General features: G+C 39.9%; 1 protein-coding gene across 7 annotated transcripts in view; it reads left to right on the top strand.

Annotated features, from left to right (window-relative positions):
• Positions 1–27,242, top strand: part of ITPK4 (inositol 1,3,4-trisphosphate 5/6-kinase 4) — a 75,798-nt gene extending 48,556 nt beyond the window's left edge. For all 7 annotated transcript variants that reach the window (XM_088964057.1, XM_088964061.1, XM_088964059.1 and 4 more), the window contains 5 exons: positions 183–296; positions 13,549–13,611; positions 26,053–26,198; positions 26,314–26,464; positions 26,927–27,242. In XM_088964057.1, coding sequence (XP_088820183.1) covers positions 183–296; positions 13,549–13,611; positions 26,053–26,198; positions 26,314–26,464; positions 26,927–27,085 — 633 coding nt within the window. In that variant the 3' untranslated portion in view covers positions 27,086–27,242. The remainder of the gene's footprint in view (positions 1–182; positions 297–13,548; positions 13,612–26,052; positions 26,199–26,313; positions 26,465–26,926) is intronic.
• The last annotated feature ends 711 nt before the right edge of the window (positions 27,243–27,953 follow it).

The following is a 27,953-nucleotide window of genomic DNA, read 5'->3' as shown; positions in this document are numbered from 1 at the left end:
TAGTCCTATTGTAGAGTAATTGATGAGATTTTTGTTTCTTAATGTATTTTATTGCAACTTGTTAAACAATATTTAATGCTTGTTTCCTACTTTCTATTAATATATGTGGCTCTGTATGTGTAGGTCCATTGATGAACGAGTTATCTGCTTTTTCTTATACTTATACGTGCTTTAATCTGCAGGTTGATCATTTTAATGATCATAGTTTAGCAGAATGGCTTTCTGAAGCCAAACTATGTCTTCCATGTATTGCGAAACCTCAAGTTGCTTGTGGTGTAACTGATGCCCATAGTATGGTATTGACTTTTTCCATGTTTCCTGTATGTTTTGGAATCTGGTTTTATGAATATGAAATCTCCTCGTTTTCATTTTTTGAAGTTCAAGTAACTGGTTGTCTTAATATTGAGCATGCTCCACTTGTTTGTCTTATCTTTCTTACTATATGCATGTTATTAAGTGAAATGGTTGTCTTTACCGAATGGACTGGGACTAGTCACTTCTTTACATCCTCCTTGACTGGAGGTGGGAGGTGTCTCACAAGCTGTGATTATAGATGAGGAGAGGTGCTGACACTCCATTGGAATTTCAATGGTACATTAAGGAAGCTAGATTTTTAGCCAATAATTTGAATAGCCCATAAGGTGCATAAAAGCAGCCAATGTACTTGCAGACTTGTATTAGTGGCTTGTGCTATAGGTAGGCTGAGGGAAGAAAAGGAAGTGGGGGAGCTCATGGTTGTCGATGAGCAGAAAAGAAAATAGTAAACAAAGAAGAAAATAGGAAGAAGAAAGTACTAAGATTTAACGTGGTTTGGTTCGGTAGCCTACATCCATGGGAAGAGAGGCAAAATGGCTGACCACTCTACAGTCTCACAAAAAAATGTCCACTCTCACTCAACCCTAATCATACATAATAAATGGCTCCAATAAGCAAAAGACCCAATTATATCAGAATTACACACAGGCCCCTCTTCCTTCAATAAATTATATGAGCCCCCAAAAGTTTTTCATCATTACAAGTATACCCTTGTAACCTACAACACCCTCCCTGAAAGAAAACTGAAATACAACCAAATACAATATATTTCTCTACACCCTCAAACTCAAGATGGGAAAACCGGCTTGAGTTTGCAAATAAGGATGGTGAAACAACCTCCATGAAAATTGGTGTATTGTTAGTGCAGCAGCCGCGAAACTTGAGGTGTTAAAGTAGAGTTGGCTTTTTGAAAGTTGAATAAGATAACAGCATGAAATGAGCTTGCATCGGAAAGCCAAAGTGCAGCCATGTCATGATCTAATAATCACCACACTGAAGCTGGCCAACAGAAAGCCAACAAATATCATGTCCAGGAATTGAAGTTATCCATTGAAAGGCCAATTGCAGTCACTGAACCGAAGAGCCAACTAGATAACCAAAAGTGCCAATAGAATTACCAAGTTGGGGTTGGCCAGCGGAAAGCAAACTGGAAAACTGAACCAAATTGGAGTTGGCTAGCAGAAAGCCAACTATGAACTCCATAAACTAGATGAAAGAATTACAAATGGGCATTGAAAGTCAATTATGGAAACTGAACCAGATTCCTCAATGATCCGAAACAGAACATGATAAAGAATCGCTGCTGAAAACATTGTGATGGAGAATTGGCACCAGACCAAGTGTCAAAAGTTGGCTTTCAGGGTTATGAAGAAGAAGCCTAATGTGGTTAGAGGATTCAATAGCCAGAATCTCATCGAACAATCCAAGTGTCAAAAGTATTTACAAAGATTGGACAGGGGTTTGTTTGGAATATAGGACCTACTAAGAATGTGAAGTCAAAGAGATGCCTAATTAAGTTTGCAGAGAGTTGTCTTTTTGCTAGAGAGGTGCTTTTCTATTTTGCTTTTTGTTTGTTTGTTTTTGTTTTTGTATTTTTTTTTTATGTTGTTTGTTGTGTTGTGTAGTGTGGTTGATTATGTTGCTTTTTAGAGACTAGTTTTGGCCTTTTGGAGTCATAGGTTTTTGTTCTTCTCTTATGTGATTGGTGGTCACCTTCCTTTGTATTTTCTTTGAACAACACAAATATTGACGGATTATAATAACTCAAAGTTCACCTGAATATTCAAAATACCAAATTAAATCACAAACAGGATCATATAAGAACTGATCATGACAACAGAGAATCATTGTAGAAATTTTGCACTATTGAGATGGTTTCTCAAACATCAAATAGTCACCTTGAGATCTAATTTCACATGCTGGTACAGATAATCATAAATAGATCAATAGATCAGAGAATCTGCAGAACTTCTATGACAAATCTTTGTAAAATTACAACTCCCAAAGAAGATACCAAACTTAACCAAATGACCAACAGTCAGCCTTTAAGACAATTAATCAAACAGATGATATGCAACATAAAAACCAGAATTTGCTTAAAGATGTGAACTAGTACAGATGCTAAGGAGCATAACCCACAAGACAAGGAGAACAAATATAAATCCTTCTGGAGATGGTGTCCTTCCAAAGAGCTAGAAAGAGGAAAACCAAAAAAAAAGGCTTTAATGGTGTTAAAATAAGAACTAGAAAACACCCTATTTATCAACCAGTTCAGATTTCTTTGCACAAATGACCATTTAATCTTCTTTATCATATAAAAACAACCTGAACTCTGCAACAAAATCCCATGTAAGTTTTTCCTAGTTTTTGACAAAACCAATGACAAGCAATATCACTCCTTTAGGAGCCTAGAAAAACTCCAGAATAATAATGAAAAATGCTCACAAATGTTCCTTATTGAACAGTAGTGTGAATGGTATCCGTGAACAGTAACTCGATTGCTAGGCCTCCTTAGTTTACCTAACTGATTCCCGCAATAAACATTTTATAATACCATGTCAAAGAACAGAAAAGAAGATGCTAAGCCAAGAAGAAAATAGGAAGAAGAAAGAGAGAAAGCACCAAGATTTAATGTGGTTCGGCTTGGTAGCCTACATCCATGGGAAGAGAGAGAAAACTATCTACTATGAGAGTAGGAGATACATGGATGATCTCTCTAGTCTCTACACTCTACAGTCTCACAACAAAATGTTCACTCTCACTCAACTCTGTCCCCAAAAGTTTATCAACATTACAAGTATACCCCTGCAACCTCCAACACCCTCCCTGAATGAAAACCCAAATACAAATATCAATAGAGGGAAGATATGGTTGCAACTTGCAGGTCACCTGTTTGAGAAGAAATAGTTCTGGAATTGGAAAGAATTAATGATGAATCTAAGAATCTCTTGGAGTTCAGGAACGCTAATCTCATAGTTAGAAGGTTCAAGAGTTAAAAAAAACTAATCGAAATGTTTTGGTCTGAAATGTATTTGCTAGATTAAAGAGGTTCTTTTTTGACTTGGCCTAAGTAAGGAGGTGATGAAATCTAGGAAAATATCAAAGTAGAGAGATCCCCTCTAACATATAAGTATCCTTTTCCTTGTTTTTTTGATCAATAACAGTAACTTTTATTAAAAAATATTAAGGAAAGATACAGTATAAAGGGAGGGGTAAAAACACTTAACCCTCCCTAACAATAAGGATCATATTACAACACAGCCAAAAAAAGATTTGCTCTTCCCACCCCTAGTTTGGCCAAAATATCTGCCAAAGAATTGGCACACCTCTTGGCTCACTGAACCTGAATTTACATGTTTCCAGTAATCTGGTTGATTTTCTTTTTTCAATTGAGAACTTCCACAAACTAGAATCTTTCTCCTGCAACCAGTTAACTGTCAGCCTTGAATCTCCTTTTCCTTCCCTAAATACATATAGGTTCCCAACACTTTATCAACATTAGAAGTATACCCTTGCAACCTCCTAAACCCTCTCTGAAAGAAAACCCAAATACTACAAAGCAGTGTTTTAAAAGGCGTGGGAGGTGTGCCTCCAAGCGAGGAACCCCCAAAACAGCCTGAGGTGTCGGCCCGTCTTCCTAATCTATTGAAGTTATTCCATGATTCCACAATAGGGGTCCATTTAGGAGTTTCACACTCAAGTGCCTTGCAAGTCACTGCTATTGGCCAAGCATGCAAAGGGATGTCCAGTAATATGTGGTTGAATGTGTTGTGCCAAGAACAGAAATACATCTCTCAAATTCCCTCAGGCCGGCCAAGTTGCATGGCACCCCCATTCTATTGTTTCAGATCAAGATTCCTCTTTCCTCACTCAATTCTAGAGGGAGTACTTGAACTTCAGATTACAAGGGACTCAGTTGAATAGATCCACCAACTATTCAGCTACCATCCCTGGTCAGATGGACAGATTGAGGTTCTAAACTGCTGCCTGGAAACATACCTGAGGTGTTTTGCAAGTGAGAAGCCTTTCCAATGGGCCCATTGGTCACCCTGGGCAGAGTATTGGTACAATACTGTAGAGAACATTGATGTGGCCCCCACAGCTGTGGTCCCACTCTGTCCGTAGGGTAGAATGTATCTAGTCACAGCTGTGGTTATTTTGCTATTCTGTTATTTCTAGTTTCAGTTTTATATTGTTTGTTATTTGTTAGCAGTTATGATGTAAACACCAAGCAGATACGCCCTTTCATGTAACTAGCATAACCTATATATATTAACTTAAAGTGGTGGCGGCAGAATATTGACATTCTGTTCTTCTCAAAATCTGTGTTCCACTGCTCTTTCACCACTCTTTCTTCTACTTCTTCTTCACTTCCTCTTCTCATCGAACCTGAAATCTCTTAGTGGTCAAGACAGAATAGCAGTCTTGAAAACCTACATGGTATCAGAGCCAAGTTAGGGTTTTTCATGTGAGTCTAATACCAGCCGACCACATGAGAATTCCCTAGGACTGAAAGCTGAAAAAGAGGAGTTCGCAGACTGATTCTTGGAGATCGCCAGAGGTGCTAGCTGCTGTTGGAAACTTGCTAGGGTTGCAGAGTGTTGGTGGTCAGGAAGGATCAGAGAAGGCTAGGGTTCAGGTAACCCTAGAAGGCAGTGAACTATTTTTCCTTGTAAGTTGTTTACTTTTTAAGAGTTCTATCAGAGAAGATAGGTTGGACCTATCTGGAGGGGAAGGCCGAACCATTCTAGTTCTTTCTCTCTTCGATTCACTAGGGTTTTACAGCAAACCCTGGCCGAACTGTATTTCTCTCTACTCTAGGGTTTGAAAGTGATCTGCGGCAAGCCCTAGTGTTTGACTGAACCCTGTGATCTACCTAGAGCTACTCTTAAGTTTATTGGTAGGTCCGATCAGATTCTAGGGTTTCTTATTAACCCTACTGCAAGCTCATCTATACAGTTTGGACTGTGCGACTGAATTGCTTCCTTTCAGGACTGATTAAAACTCTACTGCAAGCTCATCTATATAGTTTGGACTGTGCGACTGAATTGCTTCCTTTCAGGACTGATTAAAACCCTAACTTTCCCTAGTATATCAGTTTTTTTAAAGCTGTTCTCAGAGTTCTAAGGGAGTTAGAGATCTACGGACAGCTACTGCTATGTTGGCTAGTTGGTTTCAGATCAAAATTATTTCGGTTTTGTGCACATACACTGAGAATACAGATCAGGCCTATACTGTTTTGATTGTGATTGGTGATTCAAGTGCTGTTTTGAGACTTGACAGAAATGGAGTCTAAAATTCAGGCAGAAGGCAGTCTTGGGAACATCAGTTATGGTGGTATTTCTGAGGTGGGTAGTTAGATTACGACCATAAAGTTTGATGGATCAAACTATTTGGAATGGGCCCAATCAGCCATGATGGCTATTGGTGGAAGAGGTAAATTAGGATACCTCTTGGGAGATATGAAAGAACCTTCCAAGGGAGACCTGACATATACCAAGTGGATGCAGGAAAACTACTTGGTTATGACATGGCTGTGTAATTCTATGCAGCCTCATATTAGCCGGAATTATTTATGGGCAAAGACAACTAAGGAGATATGGGATGTTATGAAAGAAATTTGCTCCCAACCCCTTAATGTTGCCAGAGCATATGAATTGAAATGTGAAGTGAACAGCCTTAAACAAGGAGAGAAACCGGTGTCGGTCTACTTCTCTACCTTGAAGTCTCTGTGGCACGAGATTGATCACTTAGAGACTCTTGAGTGGGAGAGTCCCAAAGATGCTCAGACCCATAGAAAGCACATTGAGACAAACAGAGTGTTTGAGTTCCTGGCGGGACTGAACTCAGAATATGATATTGTGAGGCATCAGATTTCGACTAGAGACAATGTGACTCTCTCTCAGGCTTACTCATTTGTACACAGTGAAGAGACCAGAAGGAAGGTTATGATGCAACCCACATCAGCCTTTGTTGCCGCTACACCAAAATTAGGGGGTGATTCAGAGAAGGACAAGAGGAAGGAAGACAAGAAGGATGTAGTATGTGAACATTGTAAGAAACCCAAACATACAAAAGAGACATGTTGGAAACTGCATCCCCACTTGGTTCCTGCGAAGTTAAGAGACAAGAAGGGCACTGCTCATGTAGCCATGAACACGGATTCAGCATCCTCATTTGGCACAAAAGGAACATCTTTGGAGACCTTAGCTACAGTTTGGGCTGCCCTAATACAGCTAGAAAAGGAGGTTGGAAATTCAGCTCAGCCACCGCAGCCTCCATCAACCCCTGTCACATCTGCCTTCACCCATTCAGGTACTCGAGCTAGCCTATCATGCCTCAGCTCCAGGTACTACTGAACCTTGTTGGGTAATAGACTCAGGTGCATCTGATCACATGACTAGCTTGCCTTCATTGTTTACTACTTACCATTTGTCTTCTGGTAGGGATAATGTATCTATTGCTGATGGCTCCCTGGTTTCTATTTCTGGGAAGGGTGACATCAAGCTTTCAAATACTATCTCCCTATCATCTGTTTTGCATGTTCCTAAGCTTGATACTAACCTTCTTTTAGTCAGTAGTATTACCAAGCATATGAACTGCTCAGTAACCTTCTTCCCTGACCGATCTGTTTTTCAGGACTTGGAGACGCAGAAGGTGATTGGGACTGGCCGTGAGATGAATGAGATCTATCTGCTCGGGGAGCGGTTCCGTCAGGGAGAGTCAGTAGAGAAGTTGTCTTTTGTTTCTCAGTGTGTGAGTCCGGTTATGCTTTGGCATAACCGATTAGGTCATTTGTCTTTTCGATCTTTACAGAGTTTGTTTCCTACTTTATTTGAGTCTATTGAGTTGTCTCAGCTATAGTGTGAAAGTTGTGAGTTTGCTAAGCATTGTAGAAAGCCTTATTTATTGAGTAATAAAAGGAGTGATAATTCTTTTGATATTGTGTATACTGACGTTTGGGGGCCTTATCATATCTCTTCCATGGGTGGGTACAGATACTTTTTGTTATTCGTTGATGACCATACCCGTTTTTCTTGGGTTTATCTCATGCGTTCACGAGATGAGGTACCTTCCCTCACCCAAAATTTTCACCAAATGATCCTAACCCAGTTTGATGCCAAGATCAAAGTTCTCAGATCTGATAACACGAAGGAATACTTTGCTAAATCATTGACATCTTATCTTCTTCATCATGGGGTTATCCACCAGAGCTCTTGTCCTCGTACACCTTAGCAGAATGGAGTTGCCGAGAGGAAGAATAGGCACATTTTGGAAGTGGCTAGAAGCCTCATGTTTACTTCCAATGTCCCTATTCGCTTATGGGGGGATGATATCCGCACGGCAGTACACCATATTAATCGGGTCCCTTCCAGGGTCCTTGATATGTGATCTCCTTTTTCGCTTCTACACCCACGTGAGGACTTGTTTTCTATTCCCCTTAAGACATTTGGTTGCACTTGCTTTGTTCAGCTTCTCGGACCCCATCCCTCCAAGTTTGAACCCAAAGCCTCCAAATGCATCTTCCTTGGTTATGCACAAACTCAAAAGGGTTATTGCTGTTATGATCCTGTCTCTGGGAGGAAGTTTGTCTCCATGGATGTCACTTTCTTTGAGGGGACACCCTATTATCCTCGGGTTGCCCCTCAAGGGGAGAGTGGTGTGAGTGGGGGTTTGAGTTATTGTCTTCAGGGGGAGAGCAGTGAGAGTGGGGCAGTTCCTTTACCTATTCCATTGGGTGATGAGAGCCGCAATGGTGAGGGTGGTCAGAGGGATCGGGAGTTAAGGGAAATATGCAATGGTGAGGGTGGTCAGAGGGATCAGGAGTTGAGGGTTTATCACAGGCGGTGCAGGCAGGTTGATCCTGATCATCAGCAGTCCAGACCGGCTCCAATCTCATCTGTAGCTCCAAGTCCAGATACTTCAGTCCCAGAGCCCACAGAGACTTCCCCTACAGATGATCTTGACCTTCCAATTGCAGTCCGTAAAGGGAAACGACGTTGTACCACATCCACAGCCCACTGTATTTCCCATTGTTTAACCTATGATTGCCTATCTCCTACCTACAGGTCCTACCTTAGCTCCATTTCCAATGTCCCTATTCCAAGAACAGTGCAAGAAGACCTATTCGTCCCTGAATGGAAAGATGCAATGCAAGTTGAGATGGATGCCCTGTTGAAAAACAACACATGGGAGGTAGTTGATTTGCCAAAAGCAAAGAAACCAGTTGGATGCAGATGGTATTTACGGTGAAGCATAATGTAGATGCATCTATTGAGAGGTATAAAGCTCGGTTAGTTGCAAGAGGGTTTACATAGACTTATGGCATAGATTACTTGGAGACATTTGCACCGGTAGCCAAGATGACTACTATTCGAGTTCTATTGTCCCTTGCAGCAAGTCACACTTGGCCTTTATACCAAATGGACGTGAAAAATGCCTTTCTGAATGGAGATCTGCAGGAAGAAGTTTACATGCGATTGCCTCTTGGATTCTATGATGTAGAAATAGGTAAGGTCTGCTGGCTCAACAAGGCTTTGTATGGTTTGAAACAGTTACCTAGGGCTTGGTTCGATAGATTTAGACTAGCACTTGTGAAGTTTGGATATGTATAGGCCCAGTCAGATCATACCCTATTCATCAAGAGGGTGGAGTCCTCTTTGACACTATTGGCCGTATATGTTGATGATATTGTGGTCACAGGGAATGATAGCCATGAGATTGTCTCTTAAACAACTTCTTCACCAAGAATTTGAGGTGAGGGACCTTGGTGTACTCTAGTATTTTTTGGGTATTGAGGTTGCTAGATCCAAACAGGGGATCTTTATATCTCAGAGGAAATATGTCCTAGACCTGTTGGCAAAAACTAGAAAGTTAGGTGTCAAGCCTGCAGATACACCAATTGAACAGAATCACAGGATTAGTGCCGAGAGTGGGGAGCTTCTTGAAGACAAAGTTATGTTCCAGCAACTGGTAGGAAAGCTCCTATATCTCTGCTTCACTCGGCCAGATATTACTTATGCTGTTAGTGTTGTCAGCCAGTACATGCATTCTCCTAGAACCACACTTCTTGCGGCAGAAAGAATCTTAGCCTACTTGAAGAGATGCCTAGGTAGGGGTATACTTTTCAAGAACAACAATCACATGAAGGTGGAGGTCTATACTGATGCAGATTGGGCTGGGAGTGTTGATGATAGAAGGTTTACCTTAGGATATTGTGCCCTTGTGGGAGGAAACTTTGTCTCCTGGAGAAGTAAGAAACAAAGTGTTGTCTCCCGGTCAAGTGTTGAAGCAAAATACAGGTCCATGGCCAATGGAGTGGCTGAAATCCTATGGCTAAGATCTCTACTTGAGGAGTTGGGTATTGAGTATGAGAAGCCCCTGATGCTGTACTGTGATAATCAAGCCGCCATTAATATAGCACATAATCCAGTACAGCATGACAGAACCAAACACATTGAAGTTGACCGCCATTTTGTGCAAGAGAGGGTCTCATCTCAAGAAGAATGCCTCCCTTACATCACATCCAATATGCAACTAGCAGACATCCTCACTAAAGCCGTATCAAAAAAGGAAGCTAGAGGCGGATCTATCCAAGTTGGGAATGATGAACATATACTCCCAACTTGAGGGGGAGTGTAGAGAACATTGATGTGGGCCCCACAGCTGTGGTCCCACTCTGTCCGTAGGGTAGAATGTATCTAGTCACAGCTGTGGTTATTTTGCTATTCTGTTATTTCTAGTTTCAGTTTTATATTGTTTGTTATTTGTTAGCAGTTATGATGTAAACACCAAGGGCAGATACGTCCTTTCATGTAACTAGCATAACCTATATATATTAACTTAAGTGGCGGCGGGAGAATATTGACATTCTGTTCTTCTCCTAAAAATCTGTGTTCTACTGCTTTTTCACCACTCTTTCTTCTACTTCTTCTTCACTTCCTCTTCTCGTCGAACCTGAAATCTCTTAGTGGTCAAGACAGAATAGCAGTCTTGAAAACCTACAAATACTACATTCCATTTTGTTATAGGGATAACCCCATTCAAAGCTCTATATGGCATGAATCCTCCCACCCCCCTATTCTACCCTATGAAGGAGGTTCTATGGTTGTGGCCTCAATGGAAGCCCTTCTCCTAGTCTGTGAAGTCCTACAAACCCTCAGGAACTTGGAAAAGGCCCAACAAAAGGTGAAGGCCCACTATGACTCGCATCATTGGCACATTGAGTTTCATGTTGGTGACTTTGCTTACCTCAGGTTGCAGCCATATCAGCAGGTTTCTGTTTCTCGTAGGGCCTAGAATAAACTAGCACCTCAATACTTTGGCCCCTTAAAGGTGTTCTAGAAGGTAGGCAAGGTTGCCCATAGGCTGGAGATACTAGCTGCGTCCAAGTTGCACCCAGTATCTCTCCTCAAGAAAGCAGTTGGGCCCAACATCATTGTCACCCAATCACTCCCGAGGTTTACTGAAGAAGGGGCCTAGACAGAGCACACTCAAATTGTGGACTTTTGCTGGGCGTGAAAGGGAAATGGGGTCATACAAAAGCATTAATTGAATGGGCTGGTCAAATTCAATAGGGAGGAACTGTTAGGAGCAGCCCAGCTTAGGCAGGAGAAGGCCCAACACCAATTCCCATCACCCACATGTTCGACAAAAGAAGAATCTTTCGTGTGCCATGTCAGTGGCTCCCTTGTCATAAGTTGTTACAAAAGAGACCTCAGTTAGTTATACTGATACTTGTAATTGAGCCTTGATATATAAGGCGGGATCTAGAATGGAAAGAGCATTTAGTCATAGTTTACTATCTTCTTCTTCTTCTTCTCAATCTCTCTCTCTCTCTCTCTCTCTCTCTCTCAATTTCTTCCCTTACTAGCAGGGACCAGTGCGATGCACGGGTTTTGTTAATCAAGAGTGAAATAATAAAAACTTACAAACAACTTAAAAAATCTAAAAGAAAAGGTTCAATCAATTTGACAAAACACTAAAATAAACTATAATAAGAATGGCCAAAAACAAAATCAATTGCATGGTTTAAGAAAATAATCATAAATAACGTAATTTATGGAAAGAAAGTTAATGTAGTTCACTAATATTCACATAAAAGATAAATTCAATTAATCTCTAAATGATTAAAATAGTGTTGAATCATTCTAACTACCTCATCAGTGTTGTTGAGCTTATAACAAAAATATTGTATTATTATTATTATTATTATTATTATTATTATTACTATTATTATTATTATTGTTGTTGTTGTTGTTGTTATTATTGTTATCACTATATTATATTATTTTTGCTTTTTTAAGATTATATATCGTTATTATAATTATAATTATTATTACTATTACTATTATTATTATATGATATTATTGTTTAATATCACATTATTAAATAATATAATAATAATTACAGGAGTGACGTTTTTGCATCCTCAAGAAAGCTTACTTTCAAAGAATAAAATGAATATCTCAAAAGAAAATCAAGGAGAATAAAATGAAGCGTTATCCCAGAACAATCTATTTAAAGAACCATCTAATAGGTCAAAGCATGAATCTAGAACCCAAAAATCTGCTCTGTGTTCCGTGTGAGTCATTTATCTTTTATGGAAGAAACACAAAAAGAACCTGGATTTTATTTTTTGAAAAATTTAAAAAGTTAAATAACGGGAGCTCACATTGTTTGCCCCCGGGGAATAGAAAATTTTCTGTCCCATTTGAACATGTCTTTCATTCATTTGAAACCAAAAATTAACACCTTAACGGAGCCCAGACTTTAACGTCAATCTGGACTCTGAAAAAAATAAAATTCGTTTGTTTTAATATCTTGCCCACCCAATCAAACCCTCTCTTTCTCCCCTTTCTTTTTCTCACCATACCTCTGGTTCCACTCCTGTTACCAGCAAAAAAACAGTTCACAAAGGAATTAAAATAATAATATGATAACTACCATTGAATGAAAATAGAAGCTCCAACAAACGAACCTCTGAATGAGTTTATTAGGGTTCTTTGAGAAACAAAGAATGACTTCCTTAGTACAGGTACACATTAAATTTACACCATCCATGTACAATCCCATTACTTAAGCAATTCATGGGAGTTTGACAAGGTAGCAAATTGATGGAATTCTCATAAAGTTATTGTTGGGTTGAGGGAAATAGCAAGTGGGTATTGAAAGTTCATGCTCTAGTCGCTTGGTTGTTGATGATCATCTGAAAACCTTCCTTCTCCAAGCTTGAAAAGCAATTTCCTGATGGATATGTTATCGCTGAGATGGTGATCTGTTTCTGATAAGGCATGAGTACAGGCATAGCCATATCTGGTCAGTATGGGTTCAGCAGCTGGTTGCTACTTTCAGCTGATACCATGAGAATTGAGATTACCATTTTTGTTCCTTCTGCTGCTTACCCAGAAGCGGCTGGCTCGGTGCTGTGTAGGGAGAGGGAATAAGAAAAGAGAAAGAAGTGGGAGGGTGGCTGCTTGATTTTAATTGGATGAGACAGAAAGTGTTTCTCATTACTTTTGCATGTCTCCCTATAAGAGGAACGTGGATGGAAACCCAAACAAAAAAAATGAAAAATCTCAAAAAATGAGAACGCACCAAGGTGAGCTCCTGAAGCAACCACAGAGCAGCAATGTGCGTTTCCAAAGCAACCTCAGTGTAAGAATGTGCCAGCTCAGCACATTGCGCTTTAATATATAGATATAGATATAGATTCTCTCCCTTCCCCACCCCATTTCTGTTTCAGGAGGAAGAGTCTCCCTTGAGGAAACTCCTGTGCTGAGTAGATGTCACCAAAGTCCAACATGGTGGTTCATAGAGCAAATGTAGATTAGGCATTGAACATGGGCAATCAAGATTGCCTCCTCTGGTCAACAGTCTACATTGGCCAATGGATCCAAGTGGGTGATGTCCAAGAGCTCATCTACGCAAGAAATCTAAATGAGTATCTGAAGACACCTTTTCCCTCTTGTTATATACGCCTAGATAGATAGATATAGATATTTGCTTCCACTTTTCTGAAATTTTCAGTTATTTGCACTATGATCTGTAATCAGTTGATACGTGTCTGCCAAATTGAAAAATGTGTATCAATGATGCATAATGTGTTTCTAGTGGCTGAATCTCTCTCTCTCTATACCTGTTTGTATGGAATCCACTTACTGTATCAAAGTAGTACAGTATACATATCTTTGATTTTCTTTTGTGGAAATCATATTTATCCCTTTGTTACAGGCAATTGTCTTCAGAGCTGAAGATTTTAGAAACTTGAGTGTCCCTCTTCCAGCTATTATTCAGGTAAAAAACATGATAATACTCCTGTTTCTTCCTTGTGTCAATATCTATTACTATTTATCATATTGCTTTTCTTTCATTTTATTTTGATTTTCATCTTGAGATGCATCAACTGAAAATTGGATATTGTTGTAAATCTGAAGTATATAGGATATAGGGGTAGTTTGGTAATTGCTCTACCTTTTAATATGCTCAGATAAAAGCCATTGTGTGAGGTGCTTCTGCAGCATCATATTATCCATGGTTTTCAAAACCAGACCGGACTGGATAATTGGACTGGAAAACTGGTAACTGGTCAGCCCCCGGATCTGGTTATACTGTAAACCGGGGATTCCTTAAAAACCATTGAAAAAGTCAGAAAACCGCTGACCCAGGCAGTTGAACTGCTAAACCGTTCGACCTGGGCAGCGGTTCGCGGGTTATCATTTTTTTTTTGCTGAACTAAATAAAATGACTCCCATATCCCTGACCCCAAATCTTGCGAATGCTTAGGGTTAGAACGATCCCCATTTTCGTTCTAACCTTCCCTCCTCTCAGCCCTCACACCCAACAGACCACCTGTGGTGGCCACGACCTATGGCGTCCGATGGCGATTCACGGCGACCGGCGACCGGCGACGGCGGTCAGCTTCATCTAGGGTGGCCAGCATTGATTTTGCAGCAGGTCCAGCCATCTAGCAGTAACAGTTACGGCAGTAACAGTTTCGGCGACTGACTTGCAGCAGCAGGCAGGGTTTTCTAGAGGCAGTAACAGTTGCAGGCTTGCAGCAGCACTTGCAGCGGCAATCACCTGCGACCAAGCCCAAGCCCACCAGTGGCGAGTTCACCATCACACCACCATTACCGGTGGTGACCATCTTTGTTGCTGGTGCCATGGCGGGGGCAGTGATAACCAAGCTTGAGCATGCCAAGGAATTCATAGCTCAAAAACACAGAAAATTTACAGCCCCAATTAGCCCAGAAGCTGCTGCAGTGCCAACCCTTGCAGAGTTTCTGGTTTTCTTATGCTATCACTGTCTGGACCATGATCTTTCTGAGCCTCTTGCAAAGACTTTTGGTGTTTGGGACCTTATTGACGGTGGTGGCAATTTCGAAACTGGATAGATTCTGGTTCCCTCCGGTGATACAGATTACAAGCTTGACTGATTTTCTGTTGCTTCCTGTCATTGCCCCGTTGGTTTCCATCGCCGATTTAATTGAGAGCTTAGTCCTTGGCATTGGAATCTTGGTCATCATGACCATTGTTGAGCTCATCCGCACACATGCTGTGATTCACCTTCTTTTGTCTCTTGGCATCGGATTACCTCTAGTTCTTTTTCATGCAATCTTTGGAGTTAGAGATGATGGTGAGGATTTCCAGAGTAAATCCAATTGAATTCAGTCTCAGATTCTCATTTTATGGATATAGGATGATCTAGTTTTATTTTCTGTATTTTTTTCTGTTTTTATTTAATTTTATTCTATTTTTTATTATTTATAAATATTTTTTTATTTTTAATTTATTATGACATCACGGGTCGATCCGTTCGACCCGGACGGTTGAACCACTTAACCGGAAACCGGTCCCCTGACCGGTTCTGTTTACGGTTTGTTTTTAAAAACCTTAATATTGTCAACAGTTTGTTGCTCTCTCTCTCTCTCTCTCTGTCTCTCTCCCTAATTTATGATAGATAATATAGTAGCAGAGCATTATCTGCCATATATATCATTAAAACTGTTCACACTTCTATTCTTTTTTTCTGCAATACTTGCTAATTTGAACCAGTGGAGAGATTTATCAATTTCTACAGATCAAAGACAAGGCTTGATGTTATTTATTTTTTCATGACCGTGAGAGAAAGACTTGTTTTTTTGGTATGTCATGTTCACTTCGATGATGGTGTAAAAGCTTCCAGTGTGCAGATCTTCAGTGTTTTAGATAGCCATAGGGTGTATGCGATGGAGTGGTTCTGTGATGTGAGAGATGACAAAAGAACCCAGAGTATCTCATCCTATCATGCTCATAGGTGAGTTTTAACAACTCTGGGCAATTTCTGCATGTTGGTTTACAGGCTACTCTTTGGAGTGTGTCAAAGACAAAGTCTAGTTTCTTGGTTGATGCGAATTAATTTTCTGAACAGTAGTGTGCTGCCTGTATCTGATCCAAGTAAGGTGATATAATCGTGTTTGTAAATTGTTGTTTAATAGCAGCTGTTTAAGCTGTTTCTTGTTGCAATCCTCAACCATTGGACTCACACAAAGAAAACTAAAGCTGTCATCACAGCTAGGCAATCGTAACTAATGTTTTAGAGGGCATGGGAGGCATTTGCCTCCAAGTGAGACACCATTAAAACGCCTTGAGGCATACACCTTAAACCCTTATTGCATGTAGACCTGTTCATGGGACGGGTAGCCCGATGGCCCGGCCCGGTCCAGCCTGCACCCCGGTCGGGCTTGGTCATGTAATTAGGCCCGCGGGCCTAACAGAGTAAGCCCTATTGTGTTTCGGGCCGGGCTCAGGATTTGTCAAAAAAGCCCGACCCGACTCAGCATAATATATTTTATAAAATACATAATATGTATTTTATATATTATATAAAATATATAAATAATATAAATTTATTGAAATATATATATTTATAATTTAATATATACAATTTTTATTTTTTTCTTTATAATCTCTCTCTCTCTCTCTCTCTCTTCAGTTGCTTTAGCAGTAGTAACAGCATGGGTTAAATTTCGGGCTTGGGCCCAGGCCCGGGCTTCAGGCTTTTTATGAGGGTCGGGCTCGGGCTCGGGCCTTAGAAGAATCTGTTAATACAGAGTGAAAGCTCGGCCCAGCCTGACCCATGAACAAGTCTAATTGCATGTCTCATGCATGGCTCATATAGAAAGAAAGCAAGAAAGAAGAAAAGAAAGAAAAGGGAAGGGAAGGGTAGTCTGGCCAGGGCTCTACTCCTTGGACCCCCTTGGTCAAGGGCTTCACCCCCAACACCTTTCTAATGCAACACAATTTGGTTTCTTGTGATGTGAGAGATGACAAAAGAACCCAGAGTATCTCATCCTATCATGCTCATAGGTGAGTTTTAACAACTCTGGGCAATTTCTGCATGTTGGTTTACAGGCTACTCTTTGGAGTGTGTCAAAGACAAAGTCTAGTTTCTTGGTTGATGCAAATTAATTTTCTGAACAGTAGTGTGCTGCCTGTATCTGATCCAAGTAAGGTGATATAATCGTGTTTGTAAATTGTTGTTTAATAGCGCTGTTTAAGCTGTTTCTTGTTGCAATCCTCAACCACTGGACTCACACAAAGAAAACTAAAGCTGTCATCACAGCTAGGCAATCGTAACTAAAGCTGTCATCATAGCTAGGCAATCATAACTAATGTTTTAGAGGGCATGGGAGGCATTTGCCTCCAAGTGAGACACCACTAAAACGCCTTGAGGCATACACCTTAAACCCTTATTGCATGTAGACCTATTCATGGGACGGGTAGCCCGATGGCTCGGCCCGGTCCAGCCCGCACCCCAGTCGGGCTTGGTCATGTAATTAGGCCCGCGGGCCTAACAGAGTAAGCCCTATTGTGTTTCGGGCCAGGCTCAGGATTTGTCAAAAAAGCCCGACTCGACTCAGCATTATATATTTTATAAAATACATAATATGTATTTTATATATTATATAAAATATATAAATAATATAAATTTATTGAAATATATATATTTATAATTTAATATATACAATTTTTATTTTTTTCTTTATAATCTCTCTCTCTCTCTCTCTCTCTCTCTCTTCAGTTGCTTTAGCAGTAGTAACAGCATGGGTTAAATTTCGGGCTTGGGCCCAGGCCCGGGCTTCAGGCTTTTTATGAGGGTCGGGCTCGGGCTCGGGCCTTAGAAGAATCTGTTAATACAGAGTGAAAGCTCGGCCCAGCCTGACCCATGAACAAGTCTAATTGCATGTCTCATGCATGGCTCATATAGAAAGAAAGCAAGAAAGAAGAAAAGAAAGAAAAGGGAAGGGAAGGAAAGTCTGGCTAGGGCTCTACTCCTTGGACCCCCTTGGTCAAGGGCTTCACCCCCAACACCTTTCTAATGCAACACAATTTGGTTTCTTGTGCTAGGGGTCCTACCAAAGCAAGGCAAGATCATCCTTTTAGATAGCTTTATACATCCACATTCTTCTTATATACAAGACATCTTTCATCAAAAGAAAACAAGAAAAATAAGTCCTTCCCCATCCTCCTCTTGAGGAGGCTTACACCTCTTGTGCTCAGGAGTACAAGTGCAACTCGGGTCGGGTTAGGTTGGGTTGAAGTTAACCCTAGCCCAACCCAAGGTTTTGAACCCCCCAACCCTAACCCAACCCAACCCAACCTTCCCTAGTCCTCTTGAAATCTCATAAAATCTTTCAAGTTCTCTTAATATTTGATTAAAAGACCTAAACTTTTATGCTATATATATGTCATGTACTCCACTCAACAATAAAATTTTTAATACTTGAAATGTAAATAATTATCATCCATTTAAATTCCGTTTCAAACTAAAAAAATTGTAATTTAAAATCCATTTAATATACTTTCATTTAATTATAAATATGAATTAAAATGTATAATTATGAACAAAGTTTAATTTATATAATAAAAAATAACCATATTTTAAAATTGTTCATTATAAAATTTAAAATTAATTAATAAATCATCACAAAAATTATTATCTATTTACATTCTATTTAAAAATAATACAAATTAATAAAAATTATCACTTTTAAAGAGAGTTTTATCAATTTAAATTCCATTAAAGAAGTAATAATACAAATAACTAATGTGGTACACCATTTGTTTATATTAATGAATTAATGCTCTTAGTTACTGATAAATAAAAAAAGGAAAGGCAGAGAATTAAACCATGTTAGGTGCATTAAAGAGGATGATTAAAGAGTCTTGGTTAAAGATGAGAAAATCAAACAAAGATGAAAAAACTATTTTGAAAAATTATTAAATGAACATGTAGAGGACGCTAATGGAGGGGAGATTAGTAATGCTAACAGTATTAAAAATAACATGTACATTGTAAAATAGTATTGCTTGTCCTTTCATGTCTTGCCTCTAGGTAGTTTTTGGTTGATAACAGGATCATTATAAGATCAAATAGGAAATAATACAAAGCATCAATCTCTTCTAAACTCTTCTTTTTGTAGTAAAAGGCATTGTCCAATAGTGATCTCAGTTATTTGGAGTCTTAGGAGGGATGGACTGGATACGAGCCTAACTAGTATGGCATGGAAATGGACATGGGAGTAACCTAGTGCATGTCCAAGTGTCTCACCTGATAAGGCGACACGAATAGGAATGACAATGGGGTGGGGCAGGGACGGGGAGCCTCTCCACACCCCCGTCCTCGCTAACGGGGACATGGTTATCCCCATCCCCGCAGGGATCCCCACTCCCCGTGATGTTCTATAATGTCAACCATTTTGTTTTTATTTTTTATTTTACTTAAAAAAAATAAATATAAAATCATTAAAATTTACAATCCTATTAGAAAAGATTCAAGCATATTCAACCATATTTTTAAAAATATTAATATATGTATATATATGTGTATATATATAATATATATATAGTATGCGTACATATATACATATATATTAGTGGGGATCCTACGGGGTAAGGGATTGGGGTCCTCGTGGGGTGGGGAGTGCTCTCCTCATCCCCGCCAATGGGGATGAAAATTTCCCCATCCCCATCCCCATCCCCATCCCCATGGGGGGAAAATCATCCCCACCCCCTCCCCATTCAGGGTGGATCCCCGCGAGGATCGGGGAAATGGGTAAATTTGCCATCCGTGGACACAATATGACTCAGAAACATACGTGGAAAATCATATACCACTAAAGTTGCTTATATGTTTTGAATTCATTTTATATAAGAAATAGTATTCATCTTCTATAGTAACTATTAATTTCTGTCAAATAAGCTAGGAGATAAAAAGGAAATATTACATGTAAGTGTTGGGACTCTGATACATGTCTAACATGAACACCTCATCCATTTAGGAGAGTCCATGCAACGTTGGACCTAACCTTTGGCAAAGACATTTGTCCCTTGGAGGCATCTACCCCCACGCCCCACCATATCTTCTTAGAATCTAATCTTTCTAATTTTATTTCACAAAGAACATCATATACATTTAGTTGAAAATAAATAAATAAGGGAGGAGATAGCTTTCCAAGAGGCCAAAGATGCTAATGCTATGACATTCAAACTCACATCCCACCCATTATGCTTTCGATTATAACATACCATAATTTGTTTGAGTCCAAAATGGAACTCCACAACTACTTATCTAACAAGGAGGAATTCCTAAATACCAACCTCCCCATATCCGAGCCACCTTACTCTGACGTACCACAGACCATTAGATCAAATAGTCTTTTGGATGCTATGAGTAGGATTTTGAAAACCAAGAGATAGTAAGTAGGCAATTTGGCAAATGTGGACTTTATTAGTGTTATTCTACTCTCCAAAGATGCATGATTTTTCTTCCAAGCAACCAATTTCTTAAACAATCTACCATCATCATCATCAAATCCTTATCCCAATTGTATAGGTTATGCTTTTGTAGACTATATCAAGGACTGTAAAGAGACTGGGCCGAATGGGTCCTAGTATCTTCTCTTGTAATATCTTTTGCAGATTTCAGAGCTCAAGGGGTCTAAGTCAAGGTGACCCCCTCTCTCCCTTGCTATTTATCTGTGTATCGGAAGCCATAAGTATGATGGTGAATAAGATAGTGGAAGGAGGATTACTCAAAGGCTTCAAGGTGGGTCAAGAAGTGGAGGTAGCACTGCTACAGTATGCTGATGATACTCTCTTCTTTGTCAATGCGGCAGAAAATCAAGTGGAAAAAATCAGAATGATTTTGATTTGGTTTGAAGTGGTCTCTAGCCTGAAATTCAGTATGCATAAAAGTGAGCTAATGATAGTGGGGAGTGGTCCAAATTTGGAAGTATCGGCATATATTGTAGGATGCAAGGTTGGAAAAGTGCCATCAAAGTACTTGGGGATGCCGCTTGGGGAAAAGCGTATTTCTAAGAAGATTTGGGACCCGGTGATGGAAAGAATGGAAAGGAAACTTGCCTCTTGGAAATTGAGGTATCTATCAAAGGGAGGGAAACTTAAGCATTTAAAAAGTGTTTTGTCTTCTCTTCCTACCTACTTGTTGTCTCTCTCCTTTATTCCAGCTAGTGCAGCTAAGAAGTTGGAGAAGACAATAAGAAAAAGAAGGGAGTAGTTTGTAAGTTGGACCTTGAAAAGGCTTATGACTTAGTGGGTTGGGAATTCTTTAGGAGAGTTATGACTAAATTTGGGTTTGGAGCTAGATGGTGCAAATGGATCATGGGTTGTGTTCGGAATTGTCATTATTCAGTGCCAGTGAATGGGATAGTGGTAGATTTCTTTCCAGCCATTAGAGGTATAAGACAAGGAAACCCTCTATCTCCTTTCTTGTTCATACTAATTGTTGATGTTTTGGGGAATTTGATTCATAAAGCAGACTCCAGGGGATTTATCAGAGGTTGGAGAGTTGGAAGGGAGGAAACACCCCTCACTCACTTATAGTTTGTTGATGATATGATTTTGTTCTATGAAGGAGGTAATGTGAGTTTCATCAGGAACATGAAACTAGTGATACAACTCTTTGAGCAAATGTCAAACTTGAAGGTGAACTTTGGGAAAAGCTATGTAGTGGGTATGAATATGGAGGAGAGAGAGATTAGGGAGTGCAGAAGTGCTAGGGTGTGAAGTCTCGGGATGGCCTTTGAATTATCTAGGGTTGCCATTAGGTGACAACCCTAAGAGAGAGAGCTTCTGAAACCCGGTGGTGGAAAGATTTGAAAAGAAACTTGTCTCTTGGAAAAAGAATTACCTCTCTCTTGGTGGAAGGACTACACTGATTAAGGCCACGCTAACAAATTTACCCATTCATTTCCTATCAGTATTCAAAATCCCAATGAAGGTTTCTAACAGGTTGGAAAGGACGATGAGAGATTTCCTTTGGGAGCTGGGAGAGGAGAAGAGGGATCGTAGAGTTAGCTAGGAGGTGGTGACCAGGAGCAAAAACTGTGGTGTGATTTGGGGCTTGGGAACATTAGAAAAAGGAATATGGCTCTTTTGGGGAAGTGGTGGTGGAGATTTCCATTGGAGCAGGAGAAGCTTTGGGCTAGAATAGTGGCAAGCATACATGGGCAGGAGCAAAATGGATGGGATGTTGGAATCAGAGTTAGGACCACAAGCACTTCTCCTTGGAAAGCCATTCATGATCTGCTACCAGTTTTCTTCCCTCTTATCAGGTATGATTTCAATTCAGGTAACTCCATAAAATTTTGGGAACAAACTTGGGTGGGGATTGCACCCCTAAAAGACCAGTTTCCTTCTTTGTATGCTCTTTTTGATTTAAAAAATGAGCCAATATCTTCTTTCATCACCCCTTCCTCTTCCAGTTCTGCGCCTGGGTGGAACTTGGGTTTGAGAAGGGTTGTGAGGGACTCAAACCTTGACAGTATTTTGAGCCTCCTTGAACTTCTTGATAATGTCTTTTTAGACCCCACTAAGGTGGACTCTAGAATTTGGACCCCTACCCCCACTAGCTCTTTTTCTTGTGCTTCCTTCTTTAAAGTCTTAAGCCAATCCACCAGTCCTGTTACCCCCCTTTTCCCTATTAATGAGGTTTGGTGCAAACAAATTCCTCCCAAGGTTGGTAGTTTTTGTTGGGAAGCCTATCTGGAAAGAATCAACACTGGTGATTTGTTCCAAAAGAAGAGACTCAATACTTGCTTGTCACCTCATTGGTGTGTTCTTTGCAAAGCGGAGGGGGAGATTGGTTTCCACTTACTGGTGTCTTTCCAATTTGCAAAGTCATTGGGAGTGGGCCTTTTCCCTCTTTGGGTGTAGTTGGAACCCTCCATCAGACATACAAAGTCTTTTCTCCCCCTCTTTTTTTAGGTGGTGTATGAAAAGAGGAAAGACTATGTGGTGAGGACTGAGGGCTGCAGTATGCTAGTCATTATGGGAAGAAAGAAATTCCAGGATCTTCTCAGAAGTTGAGAGAGGGGCTGAAGAACCGAGGGCTATAAGGGTTGTACAGTGGCTGAAATCCTTAGATCTATTCATAGATTACATAGTGGATGACGTGTTGAGGAAGTGGGGTGAAATCGCAAAACTGTACACAGACCAAATCAGTAAGTGTGCCTTGGACCCCCCACCCCCACTCCCCCACCTGCTGGATTCTTAAAACTAAACTTTGATGGGAGTAGTAGGGGGAATCCTGGACAGTCAGGGATTGGGGGTGTCTTTAGGGATGAGAATGGGGTCATTTCTGCATTGTTCTCAGGCCCATTTGGAGTGGGTGACTCCCTTAGAGCTGAGATCTCTGCAGTTATGGAAGGAGTCCAGAAAGCTAAAGAGATGAATATCAGAAAACTCATGATTGAAGGGGACTCAGAGGTGGTGATAGGGTGGCTGAATAAAGATAATAGTGGCTTATGGAATTACAGCAATGAGAGGAGAAAATTTAAGTGGCTGGTGCAGGAGATGGAAGTGAAGATGAGTTGGGTTAAAAGATCAGCTAATTCTTTAGCTGATGGATTAACTAAACAAGGGGTAGAAAGGGATTCGGTGTTTTGGGCTAAATTGTAATTTTATTGTTTCTTCTTTTCCCTTTTTTTCTTCTTGAGGACTCAAGTTGTATTTGGAGGATAAGAGTATTTGTCTTCCTCTCTGTAATTATTTTCATGTTGAATTAATGAATTTGTTATTGATAAAAAAAAAAAAGACAATGAGAGATTTGCTTTGGCAGGGATGGAAGGATGAGTTTAAATTCCATTTAGTCAATTAGAGCAAAGCTTATAAACCTAGAAAGGTGGGAGGCTTGGATTTAAGGAATGTGAGAAAGTTTAATCTGCTTGTCTTGGGAAATGGTATTGGAGGTGGAATGAACAGACCACAAGTCAATGGAAAAAAATAATAGAGGCTAAGTATGGCTCAAGGAACTCAAGTTGGGACCCAGGGGAATCAAATTTATCTTATGGATGTGCGGTCTGGAAGGGTATTCATAAGCCAGAGAAGGATTTCAGACAAGGTTTAAGAATGGAAGTAGAGATGGTTCTAGAGTCATTCTGGAAGGAGGTCTGGTGCGGGGATCACTTAAGGATAGATTCCCAACCCTCTTTGATATTGCCATCAACAAGGAGTGTTTGGTGTTGGAGGTTTTTTCTCAGGTTGGAGGGGCAGGTGTGTGGTGTCCCAGTTTTAGAAGGAACTCAAGTTGGGACCCAGGGGAATCAAATTTATCTTATGGATGTGCGGTCTGGAAGGGTATTCATAAGCCAGAGAAGGATTTCAGACAAGGTTTAAGAATGGAAGTAGAGATGGTTCTAGAGTCATTCTGGAAGGAGGTCTGGTGCAGGGATCACTTAAGGATAGATTCCCAACCCTCTTTGATATTGCCATCAACAAGGAGTGTTTGGTGTTGGAGGTTTTTTCTCAGGTTGGAGGGGCAGGTGTGTGGTGTCCCAGTTTTAGAAGGAACCTGAATGATTGGGAAGTGGAGCAATGGGAGGAGTTGATGCAGATCTGAGCACGATAAGGTGGACAGAACAAGGGGGGACAGGAGGATTTGAGCAAAGGAGAAATCAGGTAAGTTCTCAGTCAAATCTTTTTACAGCAGCCTTTGCAGGGAGGAGGAAGATAATTTTCCCAAAGATCTTGTTTGGAGGACAGTGGCTCCTCTAAAAGTTTCCTTTTGTCTATGGGTGACAGCCTTAGGAAAGTGCTTAACAGCTGACAATTTAACAAAGAGAGCTTGGGTAGTAGAACCAAGCAGATCTGTCCTATGTGGCAACAACTCTGAAAAGTTGGAGCATCTCTTCCTGCACTGCAGATTTAGTTGGGTAATTTGGATGAAAATGTTAGAGGCCTTTGGAGTTCAGGAATGTATTGGACCTGTTACGGGGCTGGGGTCTAAGGGGTCTTTCGAGAAGAGGTAAGATTGTATGGAAGGTGTTGCCAGCGGTGGTGGTGTGGTCAATCTGGTCGGAAAGAAACATGAGACTATGAAAATCAGTCAAGATCAGAGGAGAGTCTTAAAGAGCATTTGGGGAAGGTTACATTCCTGGGTGGCAACGCACAAACTGTTCATGAATTGTCCTTACAGTTCTTTTTTGGATCCTTGAACTGCTCAATATCAATTGGAGGTGTAAACTGAATTTAGGATCCTTTGTTCAATGGAATGAATATATACTCGACTGAATCTTTTATCTTCTACAACTACTTCCTAGTCCTTTCAGTTAGGACTAGCATGTAAGGGCTTTTTCTTTCTGAAACATCTTAGTGCATGTTAATTTGCATGATCCATGAAACAAATCCAGAAAAGAATTATCTCTGAAGTTTTAAGACGAGTTTTCTTTATTCAAGCATATCTTAGCGTTATCGTTCTATGAGGACTCACTGAAGCAATAGTTTTATTACTAACGTCCATTGTCAGATTTTGATGTACAGATTTTATGAGGGTTAAGAAATATTATAATTTAAACAACAAATCTAATTTTGATTTTATGATATGATTACATCATGATGCTTTCTAAGAAACACAAAAAATTGTTGTTGTTTTTGTGGGTATCATGCTATTAATCCTGGCTGGTGTATTGATACAAACTTGTATGTTCTCATGAAGCTAAATGACTGAAGAGATACCAAAAGACTAGGCTATAGAAAATATCTGCTGGGTATACAGTCCTTCCGTCAAACATCTTCATTTTGCCTTTGAAATGCTTTCTTCTGTTCTGAATTTACATTAATGACAGTTCATCCAGCCAAGGTTCAAAGTATCGATACGTACCGGTCCATATTAGCTGATACGTATCGTGCCAGTGGCTTACCGATACGCCCCTCCAGGGGTTGTATCGGGTCAGCCACCGGTTCAGAGGGTAGCCGGGCCTTAAACCGGCCCCTCTGAACCGGTTTCAAAAAAATAAATAAATCTTAAAAAAATGTACCGACACAGGGCCAATATTCCCTACCGGTGTATTGGCCCGTGTCGATATTTAGAACCTTGCATCCAGCAAAAACAAGGATAACCATTGGGTTAGACCTCAAGAAGATGTCTGCATATGGGTGCTCCATGACCAGCAGTAAGCCTATTGAATAAATGAATAGTCTTATCTGAAGAAAAAAAAAATTTCTCTGGACTATGTACCACATTTTTGCATGACATCCAAAAGGGTTCAAGATCAAATTGTGATGTTCACCCAGTCATGTCAATTTTCAGCATAGGAGATGACATATCCTACACCATCTAGGCATCTCTACCATACTTGGTGGCTGCTATCTATTCTTGTAATTATTTTACAAGTGGGAAAAAATCATCTGCTTGTGCATTTGGGTCTTGGGATGAAATTGTTGGAACTGCAGGAATATGTGGATCATTCATCTGTGCTGTTCAAATTTTATGTATTGGGCAACAAAGTTTTCCATGCTGTAAAGATATCAACACCAAATTCTGATGTACTGTTGTCATCATCTGAGAAGAATGGACTCAAACCTATTGTCTTTGACAGGTATGCAATCTCGTTTTTCTGCCTTCATCTTTTGGCTGCTTTCCCAGGCTTTGAATTTCAAGTACCCTTAATGTTTTTTATTATTTCTTATTGCTTTTCATTTATCCCTCTGCAGTTTGAAATCTCTACCCACTGCTAAAAAGGATCTTTCTGGGGAAACAATTCAGTCCAAGGATGACAGTCCTCTTGATTTAGAATTAGTGAAAGATGCTGCAAATTGGCTCAAGAGAACTCTAGATCTCACCATCTTTGGGTTTGATGTTGTGGTATGGCCCATTAAGTTTCCCTAAATGATCTTTACTAAACTTTATTTACTATACTGTTGTTTAGTATTAGTTGCTTGAAGACTTGGGCTTCATGGGAATCTGTGAATCCTAATTAGGAGAAAGCAGACATTACTTCTAGTGATATATACATAAGCGCCTCAATTCTCAGAACCTTATGATGTCCTGGTAATAGCAATATCAGTATATTTAGTGGACATAACAGTTGGTTGGAGTCACTGAGTGAGTGGTTGGTCCTGTGTGAGACCTAACACTCATGAACATCTTTCAACCCATTTGAATTATGTGATGTCTCATTTGATGGCAAACCATCCCTCACAATTACTAGCGTGTCTAGTGTGCTATTTGATAGATTGCCTATGAGGTCTAGTTAGAGCGAACCTTGGATTTCCTCGTTGAGAATTAATGATTGTTGTTGTCTTCTCAATTGTGTGGGAACTACAGATTCAAGAAGGCAGCAGAGACCATGTTATCGTGGATATAAACTACCTTCCTTCATTCAAGGAAGTACCCAATGATGTTGCTATACCGGCCTTTTGGGATGCTATCAGGAACTCGTATGAATCAAGAAAGACAAAGTTAGAATCAGCTTGCTCCTCTTAATGCTGATTAGATGTTTTTGCAAGTTTTTACAATGTACCCATTGACAAAGAGTTGGAATAAGATGAAATCAGACATACTTGGCTTGTGAACGTTTATAGACATTGTGTTGATGCAGGACAAAGTAATCAGTATTGGAATTTTCTGAGTTATTTATTTATTTAGTTTTGTATTTTTGAGCAGTAAGCAAGGTTTAAAATATTGATATAATATGCTCAAAATATGATGCATCGCCCCACTAATTGATGATTGCAAAAGTTTACTCCCTTTGCTAGTAGCACATGTAGCTAAGAGAAATGCAAACAAGGTAGCACTTAGTTTCGTCAAGTTTGCTTGTTCAATTCAAAGCACCTTCATTTGGTCATCTGAACCGGATTTCGTTCTTAATCTTATTCTTAACGACAAATATGTATTACATATTCATAATAATGTATTACAAATATGGTAAATTAATAAAATAAGAAAAATATTTATCGGTTGTAATAAAATTGGGGTAAACATCAGAACTTTGAGAAAAAATAGCACCCTATCTTTCGCAAAGTTTCTACTTTTTCCTACTGGTTCCTCATTTCACAACTTAAGAGTAACATGAATTTATTTAGCATATGTAAAATGGTAATATTTCCATAATGAAGTACTTTTCTTTGGGAGAAACCAAAATAAGAGGTTCTCTCGGTGAATCCTCCTACAAACTGTGGATTGCGGAACTTTCTCCTGACACATTTGGAACTGCAGTCAGCAAGTAACTCTCACTCTCCGATGCTCATTCTATCTCGGACGCCAAAAAGAAGCATTTCAAACTCAAAGGTCCCTAGCAAGCGTTCGTACAGCTGCTGTGGAAGATTTTAAGGCACAAGAATAATGAGATATC

The sequence above is a fragment of the Nelumbo lutea genome, chromosome 1 (genome assembly GCF_056320005.1).
Source record: "Nelumbo lutea isolate HS-2025 chromosome 1, American lotus-T2T, whole genome shotgun sequence".
Lineage (NCBI taxonomy): Eukaryota > Viridiplantae > Streptophyta > Magnoliopsida > Proteales > Nelumbonaceae > Nelumbo > Nelumbo lutea.
The sequence above is the reverse complement of the archived record's forward strand: the minus strand, read 5'-3'. Positions and strand labels throughout refer to the sequence as shown.